General features: G+C 43.1%; 1 protein-coding gene across 1 annotated transcript in view; it reads right to left on the bottom strand.

The window, feature by feature from the left end:
* Positions 1-25,546, bottom strand: part of LOC121281024 (nuclear receptor subfamily 5 group A member 2-like) — a 108,221-nt gene that overhangs the window by 39,326 nt on the left and 43,349 nt on the right. Inside the window, exon 5 of the mRNA XM_041193598.1 lies at positions 2,270-2,389. Coding sequence (XP_041049532.1) covers positions 2,270-2,389 — 120 coding nt within the window. The remainder of the gene's footprint in view (positions 1-2,269; positions 2,390-25,546) is intronic.

Below are 25,546 nucleotides of genomic sequence, written 5' to 3'. Positions count from 1 at the left end.
AAGTTAGCCCAACAGATTTTCCTGCCCTCTCCCCCACACTGCCTCCAAGGGCCTGGTAAAACTCCCCCCACTCCACCCCCTCCTCCCCTTGACTTCAATGGAGGTAAAAAATCAGGTTAGTTTTGAAGCCACTGATTATTAAGTATATAGCAAAGGATTTTATATTTCTCCATTGGTTAATTTTACCCCCCAAAAAACTGGGTATATAAAACAGAGGACATTTATCTTCAGTTACATTCCATGTTTACTCAAGCAAAGAAGCAAAATTAAGGAGGAAGACACCATTAGATGCCTTTATTCATCATGTGCTGACCAGCTCAAGACTAGCATTGTCAGGCATTTGGAAATAGTTCATTGGTTCTCCGTTTTATTTTGAGAATGGCGAGCTTTAAAGTTTTTAGAGTTTGAACAGTCATAATAATCTTTACAAATCAAAAACAGTTACAAAATGCTCTAAAGTCTGATAATGCCACTCGTTGGCTTCATGTGTTACTTTTAGCCTTTGTTGCTTTTGCTTTTAAGCCAAAGCGCTAATTATTTCCAACAGTTTTAGTTGCTGCTTTGTGAATAGTAGTGACTTTCTCAAGCCAGCTGCTATAAACATGAGCATGAAACCCAACTTTCATGTGGGAAACTGTGGACCAAAAACCATTGCAGCACGCTGAGGATTGTGGGAAACCAACACAAGTGTTTCCGACTGTGATTTGTGGACACATTCAGTGTATCTGCAGATCTGTGTTTCTCTCTGATACAGAAAGACCCATGGCATTTGCAAGGGATTGTTTGACTATTCTGCTCCTGAGAAAAACGAGTTTTATTTTGTCAAGATTGCATCGTTTTCACAAGCTAATGTGTCCGAAATGCAATAATTCGTATTCACATTAAAAACAGCAACAGAAACATTAATAAATATATATGTGTGAACGAGCAAATAAAAATTAAGGAGTGTACTGGCGCTTCATGCAAAGTTAATCTAAAAAATAATGATCTGTTTATAAAAGAAGTATGCTACAGTTTGCTTGGGTTCTGAATAGTCAAAAACTTCATCATGTGACAAAACTTTGACCATGGGGCCCAATCTGACCCTGTTGTCTACAGTGAGAGAATCACTGGATCTCAGTCAAGGAGAAAAATCCACGCTGATATTTTTTCCATCCACTCTAGGCTGGGGATATTGAAGCAAAGTATGGCGCCTGCTCCCAGCTCCTCCCCTACCCACCATTTTCACCCCAAATGTGGGGGCCTCAAGGATCAAACCAGATCTTCCTTTGCATGGCTCAGTATTAGGGCCATCCTGGATGACACCCTGCACATCGGGGAGAATTTTCTCTCCATCGGGGGATGCTGTGTGGGAGTGGGCTGGAACAGGTACGCAGCCAATCGCTGCCTGTGATCGTCGGCGCGCCGCCATTTTACATGGGCAGGCCAATTTAAGGCCCAGCCAGCATGACGTGCGCCCGGAAGCAGGAGGCTGAGTCGGGGCCTGCGCTCTTTCGAGTTAGTTTGATTTTGAAAAATTTAAATAAAGATATTTTTAAAAATTTGCGACATGTCCCCTCATGAGGCAGTGTCACATGAGCTGGGACATGTCTATGGATTTCATTAAAACATTTCTATTCCATTAATTATTTTAATTGATATTTAAATAGCCTTAATAGGCCTTTGACATTCTGGCCATTAATTTAATCAAAGCAGGAATGCATCTAATGGTTTTAAAATGGCTATTATAATTGGATGATGCAACTTAACTATATTCCTGTTTATTTAATAAAATCGTACCTGTTTGAATGGTCGAATTTAACAAGAAACCAGAGTTTTAATCTCAGAATCAAATTCCATTCCTCCGGGATACATTTGCCCAGTCTCAGCCTAGTTGCGGGGTGGGGGGAGAGAGGAGCTATCCTCACCTATCCCTCCTGTTGATGCATAAACTGAGTCCCCTAGCCAAAATCAGACGAAACAGAAAAGCTTTGGGTAACTATAGGAGAAGGGTAGAAAACATTTTAGTTTTGGTTTTGTAATTAAAGCCACCAATTGGCTCAGTGTTTCCGAATTACAACAGGGGAAATGCTTCAGAAATACATCACTGGCTGTAAAGTGCTTTGGAATGTCCTAAGGTCATGAATGTTATTTCTCTCTTTAAAGCACCAAATATTTTATGCATTTAATCCTTTATTAGTACTGAAAGTTGCCATGTATGTTCGTAGTATTTTTGTCGAATAATGAGTCAGAGATCGTTTTGCCACAGAACCATTGGAAAGCTCATTACCTCTTGGCTGGTCACCAGAAGAAGACTGTTTTCCTTCCCATGATGTACTTGTCTGCAGATATGGTCCAGTACCAACAGCTCGCTCCAGCAGTTCTGCAGGAGTTTCATTTGATCATCCACCTAAAATTCAAAATGCTGCATTGTCAGGTTAGGAATGCAGTAGCTGCAGAAGTGCAGTCTTATGCATAATCTCCACACAACAATGTTAAATACAAATTTAAGAGTTTTTATTCCATTATTGCCCACGGGTATTCATTTGTAGTTTTATGCATTTCTCTGCCTGTCTCATAGCAAGTTCCTCTCTATTTTATAAGTAATAGATCTCCTGCGGTGTTACGTATTGGTAGCCCAGGAACTGAAGTGTGGTTTGTGATATGAACAGCAGAAACTAGATTAGACCACTCAGCCCCCGAGCCAGATCCACTATTCAATTAGTTCACGCCTAATATGCATCTCTACTTTATTTATCCGCTGTTTTTACACATCCCTTTTGTTTTGAAGAATTTCCATTTAGATTAACAAATAAATCGCATTAATTGATAAATCAAACAACTTTGAATTTAACAGTGGCTCACCTTTACATTATAAAATATTTATTTTTTGCTCTATGTCCCACAGAGTCATAATCTACTCTGATAATTCAATGTTGTTTATCACAGAAGACAAAAATTAACTATTTATTCAAACTGAGCAATGTAAGTAACACAAAAAAGTGGGAATATAGAACTCCAAAAAAAAATGATCAGATAATTCAAAATTAAGTTGCTTTGAATTGAGACAATTTGGGCGTGAAATTGAGCTCAGCAGAACAAGTGTTTTTGATGATAGAGGTGCTATCCGGGGGGGCAAAATGCTGTCTGAAGTGCACATGCGCACACTCTTGATGTGAATTGTGCCAGATGTCATATTGGTAAAGGCTTTAGTACAAATATACAGCCAAAGTCCAATGCAACGCAGGCAGATCATGCAGTATGCAACATAGATCGACACCAGAATTATCACCTTGGAGCTCAATGCTCCAGCTGACACCCTCACTTAACTTCGTACAACCAGACATGTATTCAGCAGCAGAAATAACACCCCCCTCCCCACCCCCTGCCCACTGCACACTCTCAATAGTGCAATTTAGCGGGATCATCAACTGCTTATTGGTTAGTTGTTGGTTGATTTCTTCTGGCTGTTGGTAGAATTCTACAATTGGTTGGTGCTTTTCATAGTTGTTTCTAGTTGCAAAAGTCTACAGACAGTGCTGTAGCAAACGCTGAAGGATTTTCTTCTGCATAAACCAATCACTGTCTGGGATGGGTGCACGAGTAGACTGTCCCCTTGGAATAGAGCATGACTGGGAGAATGAACAGAGGTAACATAGAGCAGAACAAGCTGCTAGAAGAGGGAGGAAGAGGAGGGTCAAGAGGGAGGCAGAAACCTAGATAGCCCCTTTCTGCCTGGGCTATACACTAAGAACTTTTTTGAATGAGATACCGGTTAACACAATCATAATTTACCATTCACCAACTCTTTACCTTCCCTCTGTCACTGATCATCACATCACCTTCTTGGGCTCAGTGTAAACATAAAAGCCACAACAATACAAGCATTCTATACCAATTTCTAAACAAAATCATGCCATATTCCATATAAAAATTAGTTAGTCACTCTTGTGTATTTGCTTCTTCCTAGTTTGCACTTTTCCTAGTGCTTCTAATCAGAGCTACTCCAATGGCTACAGTATTGGTGAAAGGCTGATAACTTTCAGTGGAGATAACTGCCAATGACTTTGGAGGAGCAGCGTGCTGAGAAAGCCGGGTTTCAGACGACACTGACATGGCAATGGCAATAGTGGTCTGGGCTGGCTGGCTGACAGCCAACAGCAAGGATGATGGTGGAGTGGCAGAGATGGAAGCAACTGCCATCCTGAGAGATTTTCATGTTGCACGAAGCCGCTGTCACTGCCGCTCCCCGAGTGGCGCTTCTGCAATCCTAGTAATATGTTGGAGGACAGACTGCTGGGCTGCTGTGACACACTGCAAGCCCTCTGGTACCCACAGCCATGATGACAGCAGTCTGAGCCAACATGGCAGCAAGATGAGAATACGTGACCTCAGTCTGAGCTTACACTTCAGCACTCAGACCTCTGTGGAAGATGTTTATTCTGCAATGGAAGCTGAGACATTGGCTATCGGAGGCAACATCATGGTTGAGTCCATAAGTGTGTTAATGGAGTTGGCCACCGCATCAACAAGTGGTCATTCCCCTCTACCCTCAGCACTAACATCAGCCTTCCTCAGTGACTCAAAAAACTCAGCGCAGCCAACACAATTCCTTAAAATTTTTCATCGCAGTTTACAATAAGAACTAAAACCCCCATGTTGCATCTCTCTGATACATGATTCTTCAGGTAAGCTAAAGTACAGATGAAACCCCAAGATCCACAGTTAAGAGTAGACAGTTTGGAGTGAAATTTCTCATTGGTAGTTCCAACATTAACTAACCTAATTAATGGGTAAATTTAGTGATTTTTTTTAAAAATTGCTTTACAAACTTCATTTTTAGCTGTACATACTGATCTAAGTGAAGGCGGAGGACATCGCCATATAATGAAATATCTACTTGACTGAGGTTGAATCCCAACACTCTGACTACTCCTCCTATCTCTCTCAAACATCCACTGTTTAACACCAAACTATCATTTAGCAAGATATTACTAAAGACTCTCTTCTGGAAACAATCCCCCATTGTTTCTGCTTGCTCCTGTCCAACCAAATTTACTTCCTCCTATCTTGGCTTTCCTTTTCCCTCTTCAGCAGTCTCTAACCACATATATACATGACTACTCTGATGGCCTTTGCCATATTGAGGCCACTCTTGGATATCCAGTCTCCCTAAATCTCTATTCCTCGCTAGAACATGCTGATCAATTCTTCTTAGAATGGTAGTCTAACCAGCCCCGTGCTCCTGTAAACTTGCCAGATTTTCCTCTCTGCCATTGTGTTGTAACCACTTAAACTTCCTATAGACTCACCTTTTGTTTTTATACTTGTCCCATTGTGACCTAATTTTGCCTTGCACCATAATGGCATTTGGCATTTAATCACACCTGTTCTCCACACTACCACAGACCTCTCCATTTTGTTATTTCCCCATTTCTTTGCCTGCCTCTATACTTGCTTAAAAACTGCTAATCTTGAACTTCTTTCAGTTCTGATGAAAGGTCATCAACCTGGAATGTTAGCTCTGTTTCTCTCACCACAAATGCTGTCTGACCTGAGTGTTACCAGCAAGATCAGTTCTTATTTTATATTATATATTATATAAAAAGTAAAGACCTTCTAGTTTGGATACACTCTTTGGATTTTGCAAGAGCAGAAAAAAATGTCTTCACTGGCCCAAGACAGTAGAAGAGGCATCTGGCCCCACCCCTCCCAGTAAGTTCAAGGTGCTTGGAAAATGTGTCCCAGGAGGCAGGTCTGATTGGGGTTTGCAAAATCCAATATGGCATCAGCTTTTAATGAGCGCAATTAGCCAGACTCTATGGGCAATCATTGCAGGGTGAAGGTGGATATGGGCAATGGTGAAGACTCGCTCCCTTTCAATGGAGTTTTTGAAGGTCTTGCTATAGATCAGCCATGATCCTATTGAATGACGGAGCAGACTCAAGGGGCCGAATGGCCTACTTCTACTCCTATTTTGTACGTTTGTGTGCATGTTCATATGATTAGAAGAACACCCTCTTGTAAGATCACGAGTTTGAGCTTCATGGTTGGGAGTATGGTGATCATCTTATTGCCGTCTCCAGTTCCATTGGTCTTAGGATCAAATGTGGAATAAGTTCAGGGGATATGCCAAGGTTAAATGTATCCACCTTTGTATACGCACTTACTATTTTACCACGGAAGGTATGGCACAAATGAAAATATTGGACTGTTCCACCCTCAACGGAAATAAAATGCAAAGCAAGTTTGTCATTTTTGGCACCTTCTCTTGTATTCCATTGTTTGCACAGAAGCTATAGTTTGGCATGCTAATAGTTTAGGATGCAGTTCTAGTTTGGTGTACTAATAGTTTCACACAAGAGTTCAAACTTCAGCTCTGATGAATAATGTCTGTTACTGATTTGATAAAGAAAACACTGGGCTCTGAATGATCTTTACTATTGTAAAATTACTGAACACTAGAGGGATGCTGTTCCTTATTTAATATGAAAACACTGGTTGAAATACTTCAACTAGAAATTGTAATGTTGCTATCACACTAAAATTTTACAACATCCAAGTTGATGATAAACAGAGATCAGACTAGCCAAAACGTTCTGCTCCAACCTGAGGTGGGACATCTGTCTGTTCATTTCACCAGCAAAGACATCAGCAAATCTCTGGCATCAGCCTAATCTAAAGTTTTATGTGAGCTCCTGCATTTGGGAATTTACCACCAGAAAGGATGGGAGAGGGGGAATGGCCACAGCTTCAGGCAACAGGCAGCCCCAGCAGTTTAAAGGTTTTAGCCAGCATGAAAAATGTTTAAAAATATGTTGGCTCCAATGTTATGATTACGAGATTCATAAGGTTATTATATTTTGGGACTGCAGCTTTAAATTTAGGGTAAATAAAGAGGGTTGTTTGACCTGTTCTGCAGGCTGTCTGACAGTAAGCCTGAGTGGTTTGATTTTGGAGATCAAAGGGAGGCTTAAATTGTTTTACTGAGAATGTGCAAGGTATTTGTACTTGGAGACAGAGGCAGCAATCTAGACTCTAAATCTCCCAAAGTCCCAGAAAGGTTTTGTAGCATTGGGCTATAAACTGTTGTACTGTAAACTGTCCACTTACCTCTAAGATGGATGAGATTTGGGATCAAGGGTAGCTAATTAGCATTTCTACCTGGATGCAAGGTTAATGTGTTTTAAATTGCCATAGGGAAATAGGGCAGAGGAAGCCATTTTTGAGATCAGGTTACAAGCTTCCCTACAAATCAATGAATGTCACAGACAGATAGCAGAGGTTCTGTGTGGTCAGCAGAGAGAAGAGGCTGCTTTGGCTTTGTGCAGTTTCACAGCCCAATACAGGGGAGAGATGGACTCTAGTCGATGAGACGCATCCTGCAGCCATCTAAGGATGCTGACATTGTCAGAGGAAGAAGAATCATTGTAACAGGCTTTACTGCTGGCAGTGGATTTGAGGAACTCTTGGAAAATTGAAGCAAGCACCTGGAGACAGTCACTTGAAATTAATACTCAGTGGAATGAGGACACTGAAACCCATTAGAGGCTGGGACTGTTTGCTATAAGGACTATAATCCCATAGGGGGTGCACTGTAAGATAAGTATAAAAGGGCAAAGTTCCTTTCTGTAGTTTAAAGTATAAGTTGTCTACAAAAAGAAAGCAGTGTTTAGTCTTGGTGCTTTTTAGTCATTTGTTAAAATAAAATTTTTAAAATGTGAAATCTTGACGTGTCATTCTTTCAGTTATTAACTGGAAATTCAAATTTTTTTTTTAAAGTTATCGGTCTCTACAGGGATCCTAACAAAATTGAGGATTTATCCGGGCTTTCAGATCCAATGGCTGAGACAAGTAGAGTGGATTTTGGCAAAGTTTAAGCAAACAAGATTTCATAGTGACTTTTGGTGCATTTATCGAAAAGTTAAAAATTGGCTATCTCCATTGCTGAAGCTTTCCTCGAAAGAGATGGTTTGCCTTTGAGTGCTTTGCAACAGATAAAGATTAATTTAAAAACAGAGGCAGATAAGTTGGAAATAGAGTTAAAAGTGGGTGCTATAAAAGCAGAAATAGTTGATATTTTGGCTCAACATTTGAAGCTTGGTGAAGAGAAAGTAATCTAGATAAAACACAACTTGAGTTGGCTGGGGTGCAGTTACAAATGAAAAAAAAACGTGAACTTGAAAGAGAAAAGAAAGAGGAAAAGAAAGGGAAATATGAAAGCTTGAATTACTGTTCCAAGGTGCACAAGAAAAGGAAGCCCTTGAATTTCAAGGGGTAAGAGAAAGAGCAAGCCTTGAATTGGCAAGAGAGAGAGAGAGAGAGAAGCCAGGAAATTTGAGCAAGATAGGGAAAGGCTTTGATCACATGAAGGAGGAGTAGCAGGTAGATTTGATGACAGGCCAGATTTAACTCCTGGTTTTGATCTGTTAGGGAATATTCCGTGAGAAAGGAGTTTAAATATATTTTGTCTTATTTGAGAAAATTGCTACAAAGGTACAATGGCCATAAGAAATTTGAACAATCTATCACAATGTTTCTTGGTAGGAAAAACACTGGAGGTTTATTCGACTCTTTCTGATGAACAGGAGTCTGCAGATTATGACACAATTAAGACTGTGGTGCTTAATGCATATGAGCTCGTTCCAGAAGCTTATAGGAGAAAAAATGTAGAAACTTGAGGAAAAGACAGAATCAGACCTTTGTGGAATTTGCCAGATCAATGGTACAGGGTGATGAAGGTCAAGCACCTTTTTGAAAAACTTATATAATGTGTATATATATGTACATATATATATATATATTTGTAGTATTTTATATTCAAAATCAGTAAAATTAAGCACAATTTAATAACTACAAAGTGCTGGGCAAAAGGTTGCAAATAGATGATTTTTGACTTGTTCATTTAAGTATTTCATGATTGTTTTCCCCATATTGTTTTCTAAGTGTGAAGTAGTGCCTTTATTTGCTAAGATTTGCCATTTCAGCTCAGTTATATTTTATCTCTGCTACTTTATTGCTTCCTTTTGCATTACCAATTGTTTTGTCTACACCTGCCCCTTCCTTCCCAAGGCATGAATCAGGTAGGATTGTGTACGTAAGGGCAACAGACTTCCAATCTTAAACTAGTAACTCTTTTTCACATTTGAATCTGAAGTGTGTCATTAAGTTACTCAACCATCTGCATTTATTTTTAATGAGGGAAGCTAAATAATTAATCACGGAGCTACTGTTTTGCTCCTTGCTACATATGAATAACAGAGCAGCGAGCATCAAAAATGGAATAAAGATAAATCCACACAAATTAATTTTAGGTGTGCACTGTATCCCCATGTAGTTTGTTACATCTTGATCTGATCCAAAGGCCCCATGAGATAGTTTTCTAAATATCTCAAATTCCCAATTGGTAGCATCTCCACGTGTGGTTTGCTAGTCTGTCCAGTTTTTGCAGATTATGAACATGTCACTTTGTTGCATGTTAATGTTTAATGCACTTGTGGTGTAGAACAGCCCCTGAAGGATAATAAATGAGGAAAAAATCTTGGCATCAAATGAAATAGAAACATGGGAGGTTAAATTGGTCTACACCAGTCATACAAAACAGTCTGATAGTGAAGGAGAAACCCATTTTACCCCCCACCTTGATTTTCTTTTCCATTAAAGCCAATGGAAATCGGGTGCAGAGAAAATCTTTGGTAACGTTGTACAGAAGTGGACATGTTCATTTGATTTGAGTTATTAATATATTGGGCTGAATCTGAACTCCCAAAAACAGGTGGGTTGGCATTGGGTGAAATGTTAAAAATGTAAAAACCTGAAACCTGACTCCCAGGCCACCCACTTCTGGGTTTAATGGAGGTGGGACAAGGAATGCGCAGCCAAAACGTGCTCTGGAGGCAGTTTGGCCAATTAAATATTTTAATAAGGCTGGCTTCCAAGACTTCAGGAAACCCCACAACTCAACTCAAACTCATAGAATGCTTAAGAGAGAAAATAAGTGCCCATCCTGGCCACCACCTCCCACCAGACCACACCCTCCATCCACATCCCTCCGGTCAGGGATTAGACCAGTCCATCAGGGTCAGGTGCATCCCATCCTTGGGAATCGGGCCTGACCACGCTCCCAATTGAAGGCAACCCACCTGGGCGACAGCCTGCTCTGGAATGCACCCCGTCCAACTGGAAGCCAAGCCTGTCAATCGGACTCACATCAAGGTGATAAATCTACCGAAGCAAAACTACACACACAGGGGGAACCTGAACTTTTGGGTTTCCCAACAGAAATTCCACCCCTTCCCACCACCCCACAACTTACACAGCCTTTTCCTGTCAAGATTAAGCCCATCGATCACAAGATCTACCAGTTGAATCCGATTCTTAGTTTGTAATTACTGGTATAAGTTGAGGAACTGCAGTAATAGGTGCCATTGTAAAAGCAGGAAAGAGTTTAGGGGTTCAGATTTGAGTTCCAGAGTTTCCAAGTCAGTCCATCTGGACTGTGTTGATTTTAATTGCTTCATTAAAATTGGACTTTTGCCCTAGTTCAGGAGATTTGGCTTTAAACACCTGTCTCTTTAAGAAGATTTTAGTGTGTGTGTGTACACTAAGATTTGTTTATTCTCAACATACACAATACCCACTTAATAGCAGTATTATGTTTCATAGTTTATGTTCCGGTACCTGGAGTAGCTCTTAGGTAAGTGATTATTTATAATCCAGTAGACCTCTTTTTTGGAAAGATCTCTAATGAATCACAACAACTTATCTCACCTGCAAGTATCAGGGCTGTAAGATGGTATCACCAGACTTGCTGGTGCATCAAGAATTGAGGGTGATCTGCTGCAAGAATGGCCCACAAGCCTCCACACTTTTAGCAGTGGAAGTAAGATGGTAACTGACAAGCTGCTCATAACTCAGAATGATCAATTAAATGGGAAAGTTAGGGACCATGTCTGCACTTATGCAACCAAAACAAAACTAATGAATTAAAATCAAGTTTTGCATTATTTTGAGTCCGTTCAGAATGTATCTCTATAAACCATTAATTATTAGAGCCAGTCAAAAGTAAAATCTAATTTACAAACAATGAACCAATTGAAGCACTTTACTGGGTGTTCTATGCCATCATTTACCAATATTTGTTTATAACTGCACTCTAAAAATCACATTATTTTGAAGTATTTTCTTATTCTCATTATTAAAAGGTGATTTCAGTAAAGGTTTATTGGTGTTTTCTGTTACCTGCTGCCTAACTCTAATAGTGTCTGATAAAATGCTGGCAACTGAAGAAAGGAGATTTGAGCTTTATTCTTCACTTCCTTGTTCTTGTAAATAAACTCTAGAATCTAATCCAAAATGATACGCAAATCTTTTTCACACTTAAGTTTAAACCAAAGGTACATGTGCCAAGATACTGGCTTGTAAACACAAATTTTAAAATGTATTCATTCCAAACACTCAATGCAATTTTAAGAGCAAATAGTCATAGGATGTCTTCAAGCCAATATATAAAACAGTCAAATAACCATTGTTACCCTACATGTACTGGTCTTTGCCAAAGGTGCAGTCCTCTTTTAATCACCAGCAGGTTTATTTTGTGCCTCTATCACTTGTGTTAATAACTGTACTGTTCTCGGCTGCACAGCTATCATTGCAACAACTGAATGATACATTGTGTTAGCGATAACCATGCAAACAGTATTTATTTTTCATTTGGCAGCTGAGAAAAATTCCCTTTCACAGGTTTTCCAATTTTTTCATCAACCTCCCACCACTTACTGATAATAACTGGGAAGGGATGCTGTGGGACTGGGTTTGCTGCATGTATGAATTGTGTGTGCTGAGTTTTAGGGGAGCCGCCATATTGATAAGAGAACAGTATCCAATTAAAGAGGGCGAAGAAAGCAGCTTTCATTCCTGTGGCATGTATGCTTTCGCACAGACATGCGGGTTTGCCAAGTTTCTCCCCATACCACCTGCATGTAACACTGTGTCTCTGAAGTTCATACCAAGACAAAGAACAAAATAGATCTTCTGTTCGTGTCCCTTAACTCTTTAAATACTTCTTGTAGTCTTATGGTAACCATTTAATTGTACCGTAGAAACCTCCCCCTCCAATACAATTTTATCTTTTCTTTAAGTTTGTTCACAAAAATAATACAATTACAAAATGCTCAGTGATTCTGTATATACCTCGAGTGGTATTGCCTTTGCAATGTGCTAATTATTTTGTAGAAGGAGCCTCAATTATGATGTTATCTTTAATATTAGCTCTTGAATGTATTAATTTAACCACTTTCTTCCCTCCCTCCCTGCACCCTACATCATGTCCCAGGAAAGGGGATGGGTCAAGACTCCTGGGCAACTGGTCCCAGTATATTTTTTTTAACCAAAACAGCCTCTGAAAGAGCGTCTTCAATTTCATCTGTTGAGAAAATGGCTGGCCTCTATCAGTGCCAACCTTCCATGTAAACTTCCTGTTACATCAACTGGGGGGTCAGCTACCTGTCCATTTTGTCTGGATAAGACAACTCGCAATGCACCAAAGGTAATACAAACTATTTTCAAAAGACATCATTTCCATTTCTTCCCTCCCATGTTCTGCTTGAGCCACCCACTCTCTTACAAGTGGGGGGTTGGGGGTGGGGGGGATACTGAGGCCCCCACTGCAGTCTTGCAGCACAGTTTGTGCAGAGGCAGCCCAAGGGGGGGGGGGGTTCATGCAGGGACTTGGGGCCGAATGGACCTCCACCCTTCCAGCCCATGGTGCTAAGTGAATTCCCATACCAGGAATTTCCTCAATATTGGCCTCCCTACAGCTGAGTGCCCAGAATGTCAGGAGGCTCCCAGTGCTGCTGTAGCAGAAGGCAAAGGTCTGGACCCCATAAAAATTCCAACTCCATTATTTACATCAGCCTTCTTTGAAAATAATCTTCTTAACTGGTGGCGCAGAATATAAAACTGCCTGATTGACTTATCAGCACTGCTTTTCCTGTCCCCCTTTCTCTAGGCACTGGGACCACCCCATATGTTAATATGTGATCCTGCCCTGACCCTGGATAAGCTGACACTATTGCTGGAGGAGCTGGTCCGAGGATTCTCAGTCCCATGGTTTCTTAACAAGTTTTGAGATTTGCTAAGCTAGAAACTGTGCAATGTAATCATCCAATGAATTTCAAATGGATACCAAAATTATTTGCAAATTAATATACTAAACTATAATATTAATGAGCTCATAGGTACATTCACTTGAGTTAATAGCACTCAAACCAAGCTTCAGGTTTCTACCTGCTGTTTACAATAAAATCTACATTTTGAAATTGTTATGGGCTTGATTTTCCAGACAGGTTTCTCATTAGAAACATCAAACTTTATTTACAGGCTGCAGCAGCAGGTACATGCTTCCATCAAGCTCCACCGCTAGAACAACTCCCACTCTAAGGTTCCCCACACTTACAGCTGATTAATTCACATTGTCACATGATACTGTACAACACACTAAGTCTTAAAGTTACAGTCACTACATTCCTTAAAGCTACAATTACTACAGAAATATAGCACAAGATAATGCACTGGAATGGGTTAACTCCAATTAAGTCATCTAGAAGACAAAGGCAGCAGACACATGGGAACACCACCACCTGCAAGCTCCCATCCAAGCCACACACCATCCTGACTTGGAACGATATCGCTGTTCCTTCACTGTCGCTGGGTCAAAATCCTGGAACTCCCTCCCTAACAGCACTGTGGGTGCATCTACACCACATGGAGTGCAGCAGTTCAAGAAAGGCAGCTCTCCACCACCTTCTCGATGTCAGCTAGGGATGGGCAATAAATGCTGGCCTAGCCAGTGACACCCACATCCCACGAATGAATAAAACAAAAATTCTCGTTAAAAAAAAAATCCCTCCATCTTCATCCACATAAACATACACACATTGATCTATCATTTACCATGTCTGCATTTAATTCAATAATGGCACTATACAAATGGAATATTTCAAAATTATGAGGGCCTTTGATAAGTGTAGCTGGGAGAAACTGCTTCCAGTGGGCAGCAAGGTAAGTAACCAGAGGATACAGGTTTAAAATAATTGGCAAAAAAGCCAGGGGGAAGATCAGGATTTTTTTTTTAAACTGGCTGACCTGTTACAATCTGGATTGCACTGCCTGAAAGAGCAGTGAAAGCGCATTAATAATTTTCAAAAGAGAACTGGGTATACACTTAAAAAGGATGGGGATAATTGAGCCAAAGGGTCAGAACAGGTGCCGGATGGGTGCTGTGTTTGAAAGTTCAGATTTAGTGCACAATTTTCAGGCTAATTGACGATTATCATGATTTGAATGTGTCCATATGTCCTCACCAGAAACCTGAATGTTTAGCAAACAGGTTGGTTCTTGTGGAGCAAGAATGCACTGCAGGGGTGGAGTGAGCTGGCTGACACACAGAGGCAGGTTTCAGGTTGCTTCAGGGACCGAGTGAGGAAGGATGCAGAGGTCCTCAGATGCGATGCTGGAGATCCTGGTGGAGGACACTCTGAGGAATGATGCCCTGAATCTGCAAGGTTGAGGGGGGCAGGGGAGTGGAAGGTACCATCTCACTGTCCTCTCTCTCCTGCAGCAGCTGGTGCCACTCTGCCAACATGTCCTCCTCCCATTCTCATTCACACTAAGGGGAACTCCTAGCAAGATGCCCAAGTGCTCCCTTTCTCCTGGTGACTCCTATTAGGTGTCAAGAGGTGAGCAGAACAGCACTTATTCTTTTTGAGACAATCACCTCAAAAGAATTTCTGAAATAAATGTTTGTGTATGGGTGAGATCTTGACAAATTGTCACAGAAAGTTTCCTGTTGTGTTCCAGAAGTCTGCTTCATAGCTCCAGCAACAATGATCATGAAATGGTAAGTGTTCATTTAAGTAGTGAATATCTCTTTAAATAGTGTTTGAAATCGATACCAATGCCATATTTACTCTCAAACAGCTGGTCCCTGTTCGGACGGGGCATTAGTTGAAGTACTAGCCACCAAAATACCACGCAGCCTACTTAATAAGGTGCTCGCAGGAATTTTAAGTAGCAATCAGCTGTTAAACAAGCCTCTGGGTTGCTACTCCTGGTATATGCTTCAATTCCTTTACCAAGATAGTGTGCTGTGCTAAATGTAGGCTAACCAACATTTGAGCTTGACACTCCACCTTGGCCCCCTCTTCACCTCTTTAAACTATTTGACAAAAAAATTGCCCCCAAAATATTTACAATGCTGTCGGGAAAGAGCAGGGAAGTAGAATTAGTTTGTTAGGTCTTTCAGAGAGCTGACACAACCATGATGGGCCGAATAGCCTTCTTCTGTGCTATACAATTTTATGATTCTGTGTACATGTTTTCCACATAATTCTTAAAGGCAAACAGTGCTTTCTTAGGGAAAAATAATCACTTAAAATTGTCTTTGTTTATTGCTTTTATTCTGCACAGGCACATCATCAGTGGGCCGTATCAAATTAAATAGCTAGAATTTTATAGAAGTTCTATTTCGTTTCCTTTTGTTATGAATGTTGTGCCCTCTTCAGGGTGTTAGTGCTTGGGAATAGAACACTTTCCATTTCAGATATCCACATCAATCACCTCGAGGTCAGGTGCAGCACAATAAGAATTCTTCTATTTTTCCTACCAATGTGTCTAACCCGGGTGCTCGGACCCGAGCGTTTGGACTCCCCAGTGCAGCAGTATGACATTTTCCCATCCTCTATTGCAGGATCTCTGACTGAGCCTGTCACCCTAGCATTAAATTAGGTCAGTTTTGCACAGCTGGCCTTTTCCAATAGAGACTGAATTTCACTAACTTACCTAACTTCATATTGTCAGATTGGTCTGGGCTGAATCCAAACTCATGACCCAGAAGAGAAAGGCCAGCATCTAACTTATTGCACTGCCTGTTTATTCTATCTATGCTTACCCTTAATGAATTTGTTTACAGGGAATATTGATAACATAATTTGGAGGACTCTCCTGGCTGAGTTACTAACCTAGACTTCCCCACCCAGTGGAAAGGGACCTTCTACCTCAGAAAGATGCTCCTTGGATGCAGAAGAATTTCCAGCCACTCGCAATTTAAACACTGGAGACAGATTCACCAGCTTCTTATTGGGAATTCTGAGACAGAAGAGGACTTTTGGATCAAGCTACTGAGATGCCAAAAGCGGCGCTCCAATAAATCTTTAAAGGTGAGCAGGAAAAGGGGGGCAACTGAGGGAGGAGTAAAAGGTGAATAGGGAGGGTATTGACCAGGAGTGGGAGGGTGGCTCCATAAATTGAGAAGGTTGGGGTGCTGATCAGGGTAACGACAGCAGCTGGTGTAGTTTGAACAGTCAGTATATTTGGTTGCAAGGTTGACGACAAAGGTACAATAGGATGGAAGAATACATGCAATTCTACAAACAGCCTAGCTGCTTCAAATTTCAAATTTTCCCTATTGAATAATACCAATGAAGCATGATTCAAGTTGACAACAGAAGACTGTAATATTGTATTGTTCACAGCGAGTTTGATTTGGGATTTTTTTTCTGCTTATCTTCTATTTTCTCCCAACAGTTTCTCTCTTGCTTTCTCTGTCTGTTGCCTTCCTTACCTCCATACATTCCACCTACACAATTCCTGCAGATAATGGATTTGCTCTTACAACAGAGAAGACAGAATATGTGGGCAGGCAGCAATTCTCCTTTTATTTCTCAATTATGTTTTTGCACCTGTGGCTGCTTCAATAAGACACTGAGTCAGTAAGTCTACCTTAAATAGAAATATTTTTCCTATTCATCAGTGCTTTCAAACAATGTTCCAGAAAAAAAGACAAATATAAACTGCAGCTCAATAGAAAAAGGAAAAGAAAAAGGCACTTATTATAATTTTTCTGCTGTTGTGGCCTTGACTGGACCCCGGACTGCAGCAGCATTTTAACACACTGAGAAAGGAATGAAAGGACATTTAACTCTGTTAAATGTCTGGAAGAATCCTGGGAATTAAGCTATGTTTTGCAAGCTGTACATTTATGTAATGCTGCTTTGTAATGCTCAGCATTAGAAGTATATGGAAACACATTTGTCAGATAATGCAGAGCAGAAATGTGATTGAACAGAGCAAAAGATGTCAGTACTCTAAGGATTAAAAAAAAAAACTTCATCGTGACAAATGTGTTACAGCCTGTCTACTTTGAACAAATAAGTACTCCTGAGATCAGAGGTGACTTATTACTCTCACCCACAAACTCATTGCTTCTCTGGAGTTGATATTATAGACACTGTACTCCAAATCATGAACAAGTTAATTTTTCATATCATTCCATGGAAGTATTGTGCATCTGGAATAAATCAATAAGTATAAAGCATTTAAATATATATATATATATAGTTTGACAACAATGTAATGTGATGGTGCATGCCTATCCGATGTGGACAGAGGAGGCACAAAGGAAGAGCATGTCCATATAAATAATTCCTTTGGCCTGTCAGTTATTTTAGCAGAATGTTCAAATAATCTGCAAGGTGTAATTTTAGGTCTCAGAGATAGACTGAAGAGAATATCACAAATCATTAGGCATATTTTTCACCTTCTGAGGTCTGTCAGTCCTTCCCTCTCACTTCATTCCATATCACATTTTACATAAGCCATGGAAGAATGTGTTGTAGCAATTATTGTATCTAGGCATTGTATCTATTCAGGCCTAGGCACTCCATGCTGATCAAAGAGGGATTCTGAAATACATTTTATTCTTTCCTACATGGAGTTGTAGAAATGCCTGGTGAATATCCTGTTGGTATATTGATGGTACTACCCTGTAGGTTTGCCAACCTATGTCTAACTCCACATTCTCCTGCTCTTGCGACTGCTGATAACAATACCTGAGCATGAATGGGACAGCCCATTTCACCTCCCTCGCCAATAATGCTGAGATCTTTCCTCATGCAGGAGAGCTAACAGTCTTTCTGGTGAAGCTATAATGTGCTGGTCAATGTAGCTTGAGTTGTGTTGTTGCAGATATTGCTAGTTGTGCAGGTGCTGCTTGAGGTGGAGCTGACCTTTGACTGTGGTTTAACCACACATGGGCTAAGAGTACCTATAGACAAGAAGAAAATAGTGAAGTTAGAAGTGCATCACTCTACTTTCACAATCTTCACTTCCTCACAGATAAAGACTATTTTACATTGCTCTGTTATAAGTAGCAGTTTACACTAAGTGATACATTTATTGCGCTTGGAAAAGTAACATATTTATAGTTCTACAGTGTCATTGTCAAACATACAAAACAGGATGCCAAACTTACCACAGTTTGTGGAGTATAATTCACATCTCAAGGTCACTAACTCCATGCAGAGGTTCAGTAGGGAAGAACTAGATGACTTTCTCTTTTGTCATTGTTAATGCTTCTGGCTTTGTGGTCTTCCTCTAGTTTGAATTCATCTTTTGAAGGCCACTTTTTGCTTTGCTGCTCTTTCTACATCATTTAAATACTCACAATATCTTGCGACCATGTTTTGCTTCGTAGCAAATGTGGTAATTCACCACCTTTCAGATTAAAGGGCGCACTTGCATTCAACAGTGCCAAATGTTGCTGCCCTTTCAAACTTAATTTTCTCTTAACACTTTGGTGTAAAAGTTTGTTACATTTTCTGCACAATGTCTAGGCCACCCTGCTGGAGGAGAATACCCACACTTGCCTCTTTAGGGATTGATGGCTCATTTCTAGCTCACCGAGATCTCTAGCAGTACCGCTTCCCAGCTCTGCATTTCAGTCTTGCTCACCTACTGCTGTTGCTACTTGACGCCACTGCTTAGAATTTAATGACCAAAAGGTGAAAATCATTCTTGTAGAGCATCACATGCAGAAAAAGGGGAAAAAAAATCTTTGAAATCCTTTCAAAATCCTGCTGTGGAGCTTGCTGTCAGGTTAGCTTAATCTGATGTACCTGCACAGATTCAGTGTACTGGAACTGAGTGAAACCGTAACACAAGTTGTAATCATTCTGATCCTCTCTAGGACTTGCCATCAGTGCCTGGAATCTCAGTAATATCAAGAGACCTTTCAAAACTTGGAACTGGCCTGAAGGAGCTGGGAGCGCCAATTGCCTCACACTGGACCTATATCTGCGCACCACCTACTTCACATTCCTAATACAGCTAGACCACATGTTGTATATGAACTACAACAGTCTGCAACTCAGTTAGTAAGCATTGGCATAAAATATAGTTTCTATTTATATGTACAAAAGTTGATGGGGATATAATGAACATAAAACGACCAATGCGCTTGCTGCTGGAGATGATGATAAAACAACGTGTTCTTAATGAAAGTAAGGGAGTGTAAGGGGAAAGTAATGAGAGTAGGGGAATGAACACTGAGCAATGGTAAAGAGGAGCTTGAGAAGGATTTTAAAGGTGGTGGAGATGGGAAGTAGTTTAAGAAGTGAGTTCCAGGAGAGATTTGAAGCTGAGGCATCGGAAGCATCTCTCACCAATGCTGAGGCATGTCCGAATTCCTGATCCCAGAACAAAGGCTTTGGAGGTGATGCAGAGCAGATAATGAAGAAGTGGAGTTAAGGGTTGTGAAGAGATTTGGGGTTTGAAGCTCACCTCTGGCTTGAACAGGATGCTAGAACCTCTCCCAGCCTGTTTCAACTTCAGTGAGTGGTGGAGAGGAGCTTATGGTAGGTGTCAAAAACAAGATTTTCGACTTTGCAAAGTTCATTTAGAGGACGTTTTGACCAACACATGACCTGATGTTGAACAGGAAGGTTGACAGTATCGAGGTGGTTGTGCAGTCCAATGTGTTGGTGAAGAATTAGAACTGGTGTGGAAATGAAGGGAGAGGAGGCCTCTGCTGGTGGGGGGTGGGGGTGGGGGTGGGGGGGGGTGGCGGTGGTGGCGTGGCATAGTGGTAACATCACTAGGTTAATTTAGAGGCCTAGCCTAATGCTCTGGGGGTATGGGTTCAACTCCCACCACGTCTGCTGGTGGAATTTAAATTCGATTAATAAATCTGGAATTGAAAGCTAGTCTCAGTAATGGGGACCATGAAACTATCATAGATTGTGTAAAAGCTATCTGTTACTAACGTCCTTTAGCTGGGGGGGAAATCTGCCATCCTTACCTGGTCTGGCCCACAAGTGACTCCAGACCCACAGCAGTGTGATTGACTCTTAACTCCCCCTGGAATGGCCAAATGAGCCATTCAGTTCAAGGGTGATTAGGGATTGGGGAATGAATGTTGGCCTTGCCAGCAATGCCCACATCCCATGAAATAATAATTCTTTAAAAAATCTGCGAGGTTTGAGGCTTTACACTTGCTATCCACCTTCCACAAGGAAATTAGCAGCAAAAGAGGGAAACGGGTTAAGAAGTTGGGCTTGACCCTCATCAGCATTTACGTGCAGCCGGTGGGCCCTGATTGGCTGATGGTGGTTAAGGGGGAGGGGGAGGAAAATGGGGCTCAGAGTATGGAGGGGGTGTTAGACCTGGCCATTTGATATCGCCGCTTTTTCAGCTACAATCCCGCTCTCGGACAAAATCGTGCAGGAAAATCCAGCCGAAACTATCGAAATTTTCAGAGGGTAATAACTGTCCGCCCCATGGATTTTATTTTGCCCACATGGTTGGATTCCTATGCAATGGCAGCTTTTTTGTTAAATGAACGCTGAGTCCTAAATCTTCATTTCAAGTAGTTTGACCTTTCATCCAAGAAGTAGCATTTGGTAAAGTAGGTTTCCCATCTCAGCATTAACCCTTCACCCAAGGGGTGCCCTGTTAGAATACATTGTACTATATCCACCACATGAAATGATACCCCCACCTGTAAGATCCCCTCCAAGCCACACACACTCTCCGGACTCGGAAGCACATCACCGTTCCTTCAACTGTTGCTGGGTCAAAACCCTGGGACTCCCTCCCTAACAGCACGTGGGCTGCAGCAGTTCAAGAAGGCAGCTTACCACCACCATCTCCAGGGCAACTAGGAATGGGCTTTGCCAGCCACGCCTATGTACCATGGAAGAATTAAAAAAAAAAGTGATACAGTTCCTGTAGGATTATATTACTTTAAGTCAAATCATTCATCCCACCTCGTTAGAAGTTCTGAGAAATTCTTTTCCTCAACTTTCCATTCAAACTCATTTGCATTTTGCCGAATGTAAAATCTGCCATGAAAACAACTTCCAAAAATTTACAGAAAGCTTATATTGGTGTACAAAATTCAGATTCTTAGGGCGGAATTTTCCCTGGCCATTGGCAATGGGTGTGTTTGGCGGCACAAGCCATCAATGTGGCGGGAAGGCCAAACATCGTGAAACCGGTTTGCAATCATCCCCTCAACCCATCACCGGCGGGCCACATTTTCTGCCTTCGAGTTTCACAACAGCCTATGTGAGGCGTGCACCTGGCGAGCTGCACTTGGAGGGGAACTCGGAGGTGAGTGCTCAGTAACATTGCGCAGCGCTCGTGGGGTTCGTCTGTTGGACTTCAAGGTTGAGGGGGTCGCGCACTCAGGCGCCTTTGCCTGGCTGGCTGACACTGCGGTGATAGGGTTAGGTCTGCCCTGCGGCTGAGGTGACGTGGGTGGGTTGGGGGGATGTGTAAGGGCTGCCTTGTGGTTGACGTGAGTTGGTGGGGAGGCAAGGGCTGGTGACATCACAACAGTTGCTTGAAATGAAGATAAAGACTAAGACCGGCTTCTTCCAACAGAGTTTTATTTTTGGTCCATAAAACCGTACAGAGAACTTGTCTCACCTGTTGTCTCTTTTATACGTTCAAACAGGTACTTAGCTAGTTAACTGATATTTACTAATTGAACTCCTTGTGAGTTAACTGCTTCCTTCCCCAACACTAGCAAGGGCTGCCCTGTGGGTGATGGTTGTGCACAAGCACGTGTGGGTTTGGGGGAGGGAAGTGGCCACACGTTAGGGAAACCTTGTGTAAAGTGACCACTCCTCCACAGCTGAGACAGTTCAGACGCAGCTACGTTGACATGCTTGCAGTCGGGCCTTAGCTTATCTGCCCACTCAAGCAACGCAGAGGCATGAAAATGCCACCAACTGCTCCAGAGTTTTTCACCCCCCAGGCAGAGACTGCAAACTAATGAGCGTTTTAGTGGACTGCAGAACAATTGGATGACTGCACATTATGTACAATCTCCTTGTTAAAGTTGGCCATGGGGCAGTCACTGGTGGAGGTGCTCACAGCCCCTTGCAAGGTCATCATTCAGGTTTGGACCAGTCTCCCCCATGGTTCAAGCTAACAGTGCAGCCTTGTAGTGTGGGTTAGGAGAACGCCTGTGCCTGAACTGAGAGCAGAGTGTGCAGTCCAGTGGGCAAAGCTGCTGCCAATCGGTCAGATGGAGTGGGGCAGAGGTGGGTGGGGTTTTGGGCAGCCATACAGCGCATTGAACTCTGGCCATCCAAGTAGTGCCCAGCACTCTCTGGGATGCATTAAGGGGCCTTCAGACTTAACCAAGAGAAGTTCTTAGAACACCCAAGCTAACCCACTCATCTCCCTCTTTCATCCTGAAGGAGGAGTACATCAGTTGCATGGAGCCTGGTAACCTTAGCTTACAGAGAGTGAAGACGAAGGAGAAGAGAGTGAAGGAAGCGCCTGGCTGGGCAGAGGGAGGAAGAGCACCCTCCGGAAGAAGGGAATCCTGCACTCACCGCTGAAGAGCCACAGCGAGCCATCACTGCTCGGTGCCCAGCAAGACCCAGGGTCTATAGACACTGCCTTTCACTCCTGCAGATGACCAAGAACCAGTGTCGCTGAAGACTGTACATGTCTAGGGAGCTGGTTGGACACATTTGCTATCTGCCGCAGGATTTGGCACCACGGGGATATGGGGAACATCCATTGTCTGAGGCTGTTAAAGTGATGCAGTGCTCAATTTTTACGCTAGTGGCTCTTTCAGGGCTCCACAGGTGACCTCTGTGGGATCTCACAAGCCTCCACCCACAAGTGCATCCACAAGGTCACAGACACCATCTTTGCGAAGGCACACACTTTGTGCGTTTCACCCGGGAAAGCCAGGACGCAAGAGCGATTGGATTTTCCCAGATCTCAGGTATCCCACAGCTGCAGGGTGCCATCAACTGCACTCATGTGGAAACAAGCGGTCAACTATGTCAACCACAGGGGCTTCCACTCACTGAATGTTCAGCTGGTGTGTGACCAAACACATCATGCAGGTCTGCACACAGTTCCCAAGGAGTGTCCTCGACTCCTACATTCTCAATCGGTCTCAGATCCCTGACATCTTCCAGTGTCCATAGAGGCTGCAGGAATGGATCCTTGGGGCCAAGGTCTACCCTCAGAGGACGTGGTTGATGACACATATGTGGTGGCCTCAGACTGCAGCAGAGAGAAGGTGTAATGAGGCTCATGCTGCAACTCGCACTTTGGTGGAGCAAACCATCGGGATGCTGAAAATGAGGTTCCAGTGCCTGGACTGGTCTGATGCAGCCCTGCAATGTAGGCCACAGAGGGTGTCACGCATCACTGTCACCTGCTGCACCCTTTACAACCTGGCTCTGCAATGGGGAGAGCAACTGGCTGAGGAGGAGATGGAGGAGCTGGAGATCTCCTCCGTTGAGGAGAATGTAAATGGGGATGAGGGTGAAGAGGTCCTCGAAGGCAACGATGGCAGCAACGAGGCAGACACGCTCGGGCGGCCCTTAAACGACTGGATTCATGGAGGATGATGACAAGACACAGTGAGGAGACTCCATAGATCCTCACATCGCATCTGTGAATGTTTGACTCCAGTCTGGCTGATGGCAGTGCACATACCCTCTGTGATAAGGCTCCTGTCATGGAGACGCAGTGAAGGCCTTAATAGTCGCTTGATTCAAGGAGGATGATGATGACATGCAGTGAGGACACTCCATAGATCTTCACATGGCCTCTGTGAACGTCTGACTCCCGTCAGGCTGAGGGCAGCTCGCTTGTGCTCTGTGATCAGGGTCATTTCATGGAGATCCATGAGAAACTTTAAATGCACCTGATTCTTTGTCAGCCTTCAGCCCCTGTCCCCTTCAGGAGCACAGAGTCACTGGTCACAGATTCTGAAGAGATGGGGCGAGTCAGCCCCACCTCAAAGGAGCTGAGAACACACAGAGAGAATGATGGAACTCTGTGACACCTGCCCACTACATTCTGGCAGCAATGACCAGCACCATCGAGGTGCAGACATCAGTAATGTGTCCAGTGAGTGTGAGGCTGGACCGTCATTTTAGTCTGAAGGCTGCACAAAGCACATGGAAGGGGCCCTGGACTGAGACACCTGCCTTTATTTTGTGCAGGAACCAAGGCTTCACATCTGAGTGACACGAACACTGCTCACCAGAACAAGGAGCCATAGGCAAGGAGAGATTCTTGGGAGTTTATTGACAATAGTGAACGTTATGTACAAGTGATTAACACCCGTGCCCAGGCTGTGCAACTGTGCATCTCCTTAACCTTCCCAACCCTGCCGCTACATCTTGGTGCCCCCCCCCCACAACGATATCCACAGTGGAGGTGGAGGCAGCCTGCTGACTGCTACACCCTGTCTATGATGACCTTGATGTGCGTCCCCTGGAGCAGTGAGACTTGGAGAGCCCTGGCCTGCTTTCGGGGTCCTGCTGTGTGGCAGTGGCGCCCTCCTCAGCCTGTGTAGCTGGAGCTGCTGAGGTCACAGGAAGTGGGGTTTCGGATGGACCGGACACTCCTGGAGACACCTGGGTGGATGGCCCCGGGGTGTGCACCGGCTGATCCTCCTCCCTATGAGTGCCCAAGGGCCTCTGGCTGACTGAGGAGAAGGGGAAGCTGAAGTGAGATCGAACTGCCCCACACCCCTCTCACATTGACGCTGCTGGAGGCCAACTATGGTGTCAGTGATGGAATTGAGCCCGCGCAGCAGTGCAGGACTAATGTCCTGGACCACGGTCTCCATGGCAGCCGCCATCCTACCAGTGTTGACCTCATTGCGTCGGCATGATGGCACTATCACCCCAGACTGAAGGCAGACGGACTCCATCACGTCTTGCAATCTGAAGAGTGCAGCGGACATCCCTTCCTGATGTTCCTGAGCTTGCCTTTGCAGTTCCAGTAACTGGGGTATGACCGAGTCCAGAGGCTCATCATCAGACTGGTACTCAGCAGCTTTCTCGAGCGGTCCTCCAAGTGCCGGAAAGCTGGGAAGTCCCTGCCTCCCCCTGCTGTGGATCAGACAGTGCGATTTGCTCACTAGGTTGTGATCCCAAGGCTACTCTAGAACTAGGTCCTACCGAGGTGTGTGCCTCTGTGCTGTGGAGGGTGTGGGTGAGTGCTGTCTTCAAAGATGGTGCCTTCAGATTCTTCTTCCGATATGTCTTTGGTGTTTGATTGGAGGCTCTGGGTCATAGACTACCTCGGCTGTTTGGCAGATGTGCTGCGAAAGCAAGGGGAGATAATTAGTGCATGGCTGAGACCTGTGGAACAGGACACATCACTCACAGCATGGTTATCTGATGGATGTTGCACTGCTGGCTCCTCATTTGGTAGGGCATTGCCAACATCACCGTCAGCA

Source organism: Carcharodon carcharias, chromosome 8, assembly GCF_017639515.1.
Source record: "Carcharodon carcharias isolate sCarCar2 chromosome 8, sCarCar2.pri, whole genome shotgun sequence".
NCBI lineage: Eukaryota > Metazoa > Chordata > Chondrichthyes > Lamniformes > Lamnidae > Carcharodon > Carcharodon carcharias.
This window is presented reverse-complemented; position numbering and strand designations above follow the sequence as displayed.